The sequence below is a fragment of the Terrapene carolina genome, unplaced genomic scaffold (genome assembly GCF_002925995.2).
Source record: "Terrapene carolina triunguis isolate 2854851 unplaced genomic scaffold, T_m_triunguis-2.0 Scaffold771, whole genome shotgun sequence".
Lineage (NCBI taxonomy): Eukaryota > Metazoa > Chordata > Testudines > Emydidae > Terrapene > Terrapene triunguis.
The window spans coordinates 85,364-94,274 of record NW_020665122.1 but is presented as its reverse complement, the minus strand read 5'-3'; the positions used below and the strand labels follow the sequence as shown (position 1 = coordinate 94,274).

The following is an 8,911-nucleotide window of genomic DNA, read 5'->3' as shown; positions in this document are numbered from 1 at the left end:
TAGAGGCAATATGATATTTTCTGTTTTATTATCTATCCCTTTCTTAATGATTCCAAGCATTCTGTTTCCTTTTTTGACGGCCGCTGCACATTGAGTGAGTGTTTTCAGAGAACTATCCACAATGACTCCCAGATCTCTTTCTTGAGTGGTCACAGGTAATTTAGACCCCATTATTTTATATGCTTGTTGATTCCTTCCAAAAATTCTAGTAGATTGGTGAGGCATGATTTCCCTTTACAAAAAGCATGTTGACTCTTCCCCAACAAATCATGTTCATCTATGCATCTGATCATTCCCTTCTTTACTATAGTTTCAACCAGTTTGCTGGGCATTGAAGTTAGTCTTAGTGGCCTCTAATTGCAGGGATCACCTCTGGAGCCTTTTTTAAAAAATTGGTGTCACATTAGCTATCATCCAGTCATCGGGCACAGAAGCTGATTTAAATGATAGGTTACATACCACAGTTAGTAGTTCTGCAATTACACATTTGAGTTCCTGCAGAAGTCTTCTCCAGATTACTTATGAGAATGTCATGTGGGACTGTGTCAAAAGCCTTGCTGAAGTCCAGGTATATTATGTCCACCGCTTTCCCCCAGCCCCCAACCAGTTACCTCATCAAAGAAAGAAATCAAGCTGGTTTGGCAGAATTTTCTCTTGGTAAATCCATGCTGGTGATCACCCCTTCGTCCTCACAAATTGAAGGTGTTATACATTGCTCTAGTAGCTTTCCAGGTGTCGAGGTCAGGCTGACTGGTCTATAGTTCCCCGGCTCCTCCTTTCCCCCCTTTTAAAGATGGCCACTCTGTTAGCCCTTCTCCCATCTTCTGGGACCTTTCCTGGCATCCATGAGTTTGCAAATATTATTGCCAGTGGCTCCAACTAATTCCTTCAGCCCCCTGGATTGAACAGCGTCCCGCCCCACTGATTTGAATTTATTCAAATTGGTCGGAAAATCTCTGACGTGTTCTTTACTTATCCCGATCTGCAGCCTTTCCCCTTTGTTGTCCGTGGTAACTTCACTGGTCGCTCGCTCACATGTTGGTTTTTTGTGGGAAGACTGAAGCAAAGCAGGCACTGAGCAGCGCTGCCTTCCCACCATTTTCTGTCACCAGCTCGGGATTATCTGGCTGATCTCATGATTTTTAGAGAAAATCTCAGGTTTTTTCACCAATTTAAGGATTTTTTTAGCCCATGATCTCTTGGGACCATCTGGTGATTTGCGGGGGGTCAGCGCACTGCCAACAGCTCCAGATCAGCCCCCTGCAGAGCCCAGCAGTACTGATTGTCCCCAAGTCAGATCTGTCCACCCCAAACAGCCACTGCTCTCACACTTCCCACCCCCCCTCTGTCTCTAGGTCTGTCCCAGCCCGACGCCCCAGCCATGGGCAGAGCCCTGCCGCCACAGCATGATGCCGGGGAACGGGAGCTCCAGGCTCAGGGTTCCCCCTGGAGAGCAGGGGGTCCTGCCCCCCCTGCAGCCACTCTGAGGGTCCTACTCCTCGCCCTGCTCTGGAGGGGTAAGTAAGCAGCACCTGCAGCCCCAGTGCAGGGGAAGGGCAGAACTCGCGCTGAGCGGGGCCAGGTCTGTCCCAGAACTTGGAAGGGAGACTGGCCAGAGGGGGAGGGGAGGGGAGCCCAGTGCCCCAGTGTGGTGCTAGGGGGCACTGAGCGACAGGGCGCTCGATGGAGGGAGGAATGGAAACTAAATGGAGTGAGAATTGGTCAAGGACCCAGGGCTGGGCTCGCATGGGGCTGTTGGTCGGGAGTGAGGGGCACCGGCAGAGCTGGGGGTGGAGCTCAGGGTTGGTCTCTGCTCTCTATCGGTTCCACTTCGATCCCTGTCTGTCCCCTGCAGGGTCCCTGTCCCAGCTGCCCGGATTTACCCTGGTGGTGCCGCATTCGGTGTCAGTGCAGGAGGGTCTCTGTGTTCTCGTCCCCTGCACCTTCACGTACTCAGCCTCATATGACACTAAGAATTCCCCGGCCTGGCTCTACAGATACTGGTACAAGGATCCAGCCGTTGTGGGCCAGAATCCGCCCGTGGCCAGCAGTGACCCCAGCCGGGGGGTGTCGCAGGAGACCCAGGGCCGGTTCCGGCTGGCGGAGAATCTGGCACACGGCGACTGCTCCCTGCAAATCAGCGACGCCCAACAGATGGATGCAGGGAGATATTTCCTTAGAGTCGAGGGAGACTTTAAATACACTTACTGCTCCAGTACCAATGGCACTGACCTTATGCTCACGATCTCCGTGTCAGGTAAGAGGCCGGATCAGGGTCGTATCCCTAGAGGGGAAAGGCCCCGTGTCCCCGATTGATTCTGTCTCCTCTCCCTGTGTCCAGGGCTGACGGAGGAGCCAGAGATCCAGATCTTGCCAGCGCGGGGGCTGCCAGGGACGCTGCTGGCCGGGGAGCCGGTGACTGTGACCTGCACGGCCCCCGGGCGCTGCTCCGGGCCCCCTCCCCAAGTCACCTGGACGGGGCCGTTCAGCGACACAGCCCGGGACGTCTCAGCCCAGCTGGCGAACGGAACCTGGGCCCAAAGCTTCGCGCTCCACTTCACGCCCACCCTGGGGGACGATGGCAAAGAGCTCATGTGCAGCATCACCTACAGGCCACCACGGGGACCTTCCACCCACAGAACCATCCAGCTCCGCGTCGGATGTGAGTGACCTCCCAGCCCCTCCACGCCGACCTTCAGTCCCCTCTGCTGCAATCCCCACCCCTGGGCTCCCCAACCCTGCCCTCCAGCCCCTCCCCCAACTCAGCCCTGTGCTGGGATCCCCACCCCCCACCATGCACCCTCAGACAGTTCTGCTCCAGGCCCCTTCCCTCCACACCATGCAGCCCCTTCTCTCTTGGGATCTTCACCCCTTCCTGCCCCCCTTGGCTATGGATCCCCCTTCCCTCTGTACCCCCAGGTCCCCAGGCCCTTCTCTTCTGGGATCCTCTCTACCCCCAACCTGCCCTGCCCCCAGAATCCTCCTGGGCTGCGATCCACACCCCCTATTCCAACCCCCCTTCGTGGGATTTCCCGCTCACACCAGCCACCCCAGTTCCCCCTGAGATCCCCCCGAGCTGTCCCACCGCGTCTCCTCCACCCCCTTCCCTTTCTGCCAGGATCGGGGGATGCTCTATATGGGGCAGAGTGTTAATAGGACCCAGTCACTGTCCGGCACTAAACATTCTCCGGGCTCGGTGCCCAGAGACCTCGGCCCGCCCTGCCCCAGGGCAACCCCCCGTTAAATGGCCCGTGACCCTTGCGCTGCACATCCAGGGCAGAGGGAAAATCAGCGGCCGACGTGAAGGATCAAATCAGGCTTCGCTATAAGGATGGCCCTTGTTCCTTCAGCCAGAGGGAGATTTAGCAGGAAACTCTCCCTCCCCCCTCACCCCGTGTCTGAGCCCAGGCCCCAGCCCGATCCTGAACGTCTACACAGACCTCAGAGGAAACGTCTGCACTGCAATCAAAGACCCACGCCCCCCCGAGCCCCGCGAGCCCCACCCAACGGACCCAAGTCCGGCTGCTCCGCGTGTTACTTTTAGCCGCCCCTCTGGGCGCAGCCGAGCTCCAAAATATCCAGGCCTGAACGGCCAAGCCGGGGGCAAAAGGAGAGGGCTGGGGAGAGAGGAACCGAGGTGGGAAGGCAAAGGACCCATGACGGGTTGTCTGATGTCCCTGGTAGTGGCTGGGTCTGGGGAGGGGGTGGGAGTGGGGTTATTTAGACCTCTGGCTCTGGCCCACCCTGGGGAGGACACGTTTGGGGAGCAGGACGCTGAATGCCCAGGCACCCGGCAGACCGTGGGGCTGGTGACAGTCACTCGAGTACCCAGGTCGGAGCAGCCCGGCCCCTCGTTAGTGACTCCACCAATTAGGCCCAATTTTAACCAACCAGTTTTGGTCCCTTGGGTTTCCATTTCTCACGGTTCTGGTTCCCCGGCGCAGCCCTAACCCGGCCACTGGGTTCTGTCGGGCGCCTCTTGGGTGGGGCTCAGTCGGTTCTGTCGCTTTCCTTCCCCGCCCACGGGTCTTGTGTCACTTCAGGGACTTTCCCGTCCCCCAGCTGAGCTCTCAGCGAGGGGCCATGTCTAGGCTCAGTGATCACTAGTGACCCCCCCCCCCCGGTGCTGTCCAGCCCCCCTGATCCCCCCTGTCTGGTTTGTGTTACAGACCCTCCTGGGACCCCCAACATCACCGGGACCCTGACCAGGAACGGACGCCCCGGTGAGAGGCCGCGCTGCGAGCCCCGGGAACCAGCGAGTGCCTCCTAGTCACACTCTGCCCGCGCTCAGGGCCAGGTGCCAGGCTCAGCTGGGCCAGGCTGGTCCGTGCCCGGAGGGGAGAGCCCGAGGAAGCTGCACGGCTGTGGGGAGGGTGGTGCGGGGAGCGGGCCTGCTTCCCTCAGTCTCCAGACCCCCAGACAGAATTAAGGGTGCGCTGGGCATTGGGAAGGAGATGGGTTACGGACTGATCTCTGCAACGGAGACCTGCTGCCATGGAAAGGCACCGAGATTGTGCGCCCACCCCAGAGCTGGCTACGTCCCCACGCTGGGTGAGGGGTCCTTGTATAAACAGCCCCTGCACCCCACCCCAGACCTGGCTGCATCTCAGCTTTTGGAGGGGGGGGGGCTAACCTGCCTGATCGTCTCTTCCAGGGCCAGCCCCATTGGGAGCTGAGGGTGACGTCGTGTCTCTGGAGACCCAGGAGGGCGACTCCCTGAACCTGATCTGTGAGGCTTCGAGCAGACCCGAGGCCATCCTGAGCTGGGCCAAGGGGAACGAATCCCTGAGCCCTGGCCAGGGAGGGGCCGGGCACCTGAAGCTGCCGAATCTCAGCAGAGGAGACGCTGGGGAGTATCGGTGCGGGGCGAAGAATTCCTACGGGTCGGCCAGCCGGGCCCTGCGTATGCATGTGCAGTGTAAGGTGCTAGGGGGCGCTGTGCCACACAGAGGGGCCTTAGTGGCAGGTACTGGGCTGCAGGGGGCAGGTGGTCAGTAGGGGGCGCTGTGCTGCAGGGGGTGGGCTGGGGGTCAGTAGGGGGCGCTAGGCTGCAGGGAGCAAGGCAGGGGGTCAGTAGGGGGCGCTGGTCTGCAGGGGGCGGGCAGGGGATCCATGGGGGGTGCTGGGCTGCAGGGGGGGCGGGGGCTCATTGGGGGGGTGCTGGGCTCCGGAGCAGGGGGTCAGTGGGGGTCACTCTCCAATCTAATACGTTGCCGTGGGTATTTCAGCTCCCATGAGGACTCCGGAAATCACCGTCTCCAGAGCTAACAGGAGTGACCCCCAGCTATTCCAAGGTATCGCTGGGGGCGGGAAGTGGGGCACGGGGCCTTTCCCCTCCAGTGGGTCCTGGCCCCGATCCGGCCCCCAGGCAGGGACTGGCTGGCTCAGAGTGCGAGTGGCTCTGTGTTATTCCTGTTCCCAGATCCCGGCACCGCGGTGGGGAACGGTTCACAGCTCACGGCCCGGGAGGGCGACTCCCTGCGGTTCCTCTGCTCCATCACCAGCAGCCCCCCTGCTGCGCTGCGCTGGGTGAGGGGGGGCCGAGCTGTCGAGGGCGCCCGCCCCGCGGGGGAGAATCAGCTGTGGCTGGAGCTGCCCAACGTGACGGCCGAGGACAGGGGGCTGTACGGCTGCTGGGCCAAGAATGAGGAGAGCTCTGCCCAGGGGACGTTCCAGCTGCTCATCGAGTGTGAGTGGGATTAACCCACGGAACTCCCTGCACCTGGATATTAATGGGATTAACCCACACGACTCCCTGTCACTCGGTGTGAGTGGGGTTAACCTGTGGGACTCCCTGCCTCTGGGTTTCTCTCTCTGACTATTGTCCCTGTGTCTCCTGCTCTCCCCAGACAGCCCCCGGCCGGGGACCGGGCTGAACTCGTCCTGCCAGCACCAGGGGCCCAGCATCAGCTGCAGCTGCTCCCTGCGCTCCCACCCCCCACCCCGGCTCCAGTGGCAGGTGGATGGGGAGCCCCTGGCTGGGAACAGCTCACGGGGGGCCCTGCAGGTCAGCGCATGGGCCCAGGGGGATGAGGCCGTCAGCACCCTGAACTGGACGGGGAGCGGGGACAGGGGCCCCCAGATCTTCTGCCTCGGCTCCAACCCCCATGGGACCTACGCCGCCCTGCACTTTGACTTCAGTCCCCCATGGAGAGGTGAGACACTTGGACTCCTGGGTTCTGTCCCCAGTTCTGGGAGAGGAGTGGGGTCTGGAGGGGGTGGCGGGGGCTGGGAGCCAGGACTCCTGGGTTCTCTCCGAGCCGTGCCCCTGTGCTGTGTGTTTTCGCAGGTGCGGAGGAGCCTGCCAAGCTGCTGGGCGTCGGGGTGGCCTGTGGGCTGGGGGTCGCCGTCGGCTTCTTCCTTCTCGGGCTCTGTGTGATCAAGTGAGTCTGACGCCTCCCGCCCTGATCCCCAGCTGCCCCCACCCCCGAGATCCCGCTGAGATCCCCTGCCCTCTCCCCTGGGCTTTTCCTGCCCCCCCAGCCCCCTCCCCCAAGCCGCTCTCTCTGGCCTATCCCAGTCCCCTGCACTCTACCCTCCCATACTGGTGTTCCTCCCTTTCTCCCTCCCCACGGGGCTATTCTACCCCCCTCCCGTGTGTCATGCGTCTGTCCTGATCTGTTTCCCTGCAGGCTGTGTGGCCAGGAGCCGGCGCCCCCCAGCACTGAGGCCGGGGAGATGGCTAACGGGAGCCAGGCCAAGCACCTGGCCGATGAGGCCAGCGTGATCTACAGTAACATCCCCACCATGGCCATGGTATGTACCTGGGGGGAGCCGGGGACCAAGCCCACCTGCCCTTCCCACCCCACCTCGTCTCTTCCCCCCCCACTTCTTCTCCTTCCCACCCCCTTAACGAAAGCATGAATATAAGCCAGGCTTTCACCAGGGCACCCGACCCCCCCACGCAGTGTAAGAAATACACCCCTGCCACCAGCCTGGGCTCCCCAAACTGCGTGGGAACAGCTCCTGCATGCAGAAAATGCACCTCATCCCTCGGGTCTCTCTCAGAGGGGAGGACATGCAGCGAATGCATTCACGTGCATTCACAAAGTGCACGGACTAGATTGGGGCTGCAATGCTGCCAATCCCTGGGTATCTCCCGAATGCACCAGCTGGGCAAAAATGCATTTCTGCAGCTGCCTGCTATGGTATTAGGGACATATGCTCAGACAATGCATGCAGGGTGCACCGTGTCTGTTGCGAATATATGCACCCTGCAGAAAATGCAATGAATGCACCAGCATAGTCCAGGGATCGGCAACCTTTGGCACGCGGCTCTCCAGGGTAAGCACCCTGGCCGGCCGGGCCGGTTTGTTTACCTGCCGCGTCCGCAGGTTCGGCGATCGCAGCTCCCACTGGCCGCGGTTCGCTGCTCCAGGCCAATGGGGGCAGCGGGAAGCGGCGTCCAGCACATCCCTCGGCCCGCACCACTTCCCGCAGCCCCCATTGGCCTGGAGCGGCGAACCATGGCCAGTGGGAGCCGTGATCAGCTGAACTTGCAGACACGGCAGGTAAATGAACTGGCCCGGCCCGCCAGGGTACTTACACTGGCAAGCCGCGTGCGAAAGGTTGCCGATCCCTGGCATAGTCTATGCAACCACAAGATGCATGGGATCAAATCATGCATGCACAGAGCATAAAATGCACACAGCCCCATGCATCTTGCTAATGCATGGCTGGTGCAGGCAATGCAGAGAATGCATTAATTTAACCGGTGCTGCCCCAAGCTGCATGGGAGCAGTTCACGCATGCTCGGTGCATGAAATCCAGTCAATACATTCGCTGAACCTGTTCTGTGATGAGATGCATGAGATTAAATCCTGCATGCGTGGTGCATGAAATGCACACACCCCCATGCATCTTGCTAATGCGTGGCCTGTACAGCTGAGGCAGTGAATGCATTAGCCGAGCTGGTGCTGGTGTGGGATTGGTTCATGCGTGCAGCGAGTGTGAAACACACCCAAACCAACGCCTCTTGCTAGTACACGCCCGATGCAGGAAATGCATTTGCATGGCGGGTGGGGGAAACGAGGCCTGGGGCAGCCCATGCAATCACAGCTGGGGGCATTCAAATCTCTGCCTGGTGTCTCTGCCTTGCTTCTCACTCAGCATCACAAGACTCCAGCCACCCACCGGACCAAAGGCATCCAGGACGGCGCTGCAGCAGCCCAGGCCCCGCTAGGCCCCGGGGAGCCGGAGGAGCTGCACTACGCCTCCGTCGACTTCTCCAAGCTGAGGCGCAAAGGGGGGGAGCCTCCAGAGGCCCCGGACACGGAATATTCCGAGGTCCGGTGGAAATAGCCCCTTAGCGCCATGGGCCCAGGCTGGGCATCTCCGCCTCCTGGGACCACACCTCTGAGCTGGCCTGTCTCTGCCGTGGGCCCCCTCAGGGAGTCCCCTCACTCTGGATCCCCGGGGCCTCCACCCCCCGAGGGAGCAATGCCCCCCGATCTCTACCCTGCCATGACTCTCTGCCAGCGTCACACAGGTTTATTGAACGTCTGAACCCAGTACAGGAGGCTCTCAGGGCCCTCGGGCCTGGCCTCCCTCAGCACGGGACATCTGGGTCTCTCTTGCATCCAGGTGGGCTCTGACTGCTCTCCCCCCAGCCCAGAAGCCCCCTCCTTCCACCTGAGCATCCGATATCACTGGCCCCAACGCTCCTCCCCTGTCCTTTGTGTCCTTTGTCCTCCATCCCAGGTAAACAGGTCACCGGGGTCCTCTCTGCTCAGCCCATTGTCCTCCGCTGCCCAGAACTGGCTGCCTTTCAAGCTGGGGCGGGGGGTTCTGGTCACCAGGTCACCAGTTGTTCAGGTTCCCCATCTCCAGGCCGTTGTGCGGGGTCTCGGCTGCCAGGCGAGGTCACACCTGGCCCTCTCCAACAACAAACCCTCTCCTTCCACCTCATTAC

General features: G+C 60.8%; 1 protein-coding gene across 1 annotated transcript; it reads left to right on the top strand.

Moving 5' to 3' along the window:
• Nucleotides 1-1,683: 1,683 nt before the first annotated feature.
• LOC112120597 (sialic acid-binding Ig-like lectin 10) lies at nt 1,684-8,301 on the top strand. Its single transcript, XM_024219738.2, has 10 exons — nt 1,684-1,711; nt 1,856-2,257; nt 2,342-2,662; nt 4,170-4,223; nt 4,655-4,918; nt 5,423-5,689; nt 5,850-6,155; nt 6,290-6,383; nt 6,633-6,756; nt 8,110-8,301. The coding sequence occupies exons 1-10, from the start codon at nt 1,684-1,686 to the stop codon at nt 8,299-8,301; spliced, it is 2,052 nt and encodes a 683-aa protein (XP_024075506.2).
• Nucleotides 8,302-8,911: the final 610 nt, after the last annotated feature.

What these genes read in the sequence shown, in the direction of transcription:
- LOC112120597 (XM_024219738.2), top strand. Translation starts at nt 1,684, where the DNA reads ATGGAGGGAGGAATGGAAACTAAATGGA. An exon ending in AGGAATGGAAACTAAATGGA is followed by an intron (nt 1,712 to 1,855) that starts GTGAGAATTGGT and finishes TGTCCCCTGCAG; the next exon opens with GGTCCCTGTCCCAGCTGCCC. An exon ending in GCTCACGATCTCCGTGTCAG is followed by an intron (nt 2,258 to 2,341) that starts GTAAGAGGCCGG and finishes CCCTGTGTCCAG; the next exon opens with GGCTGACGGAGGAGCCAGAG.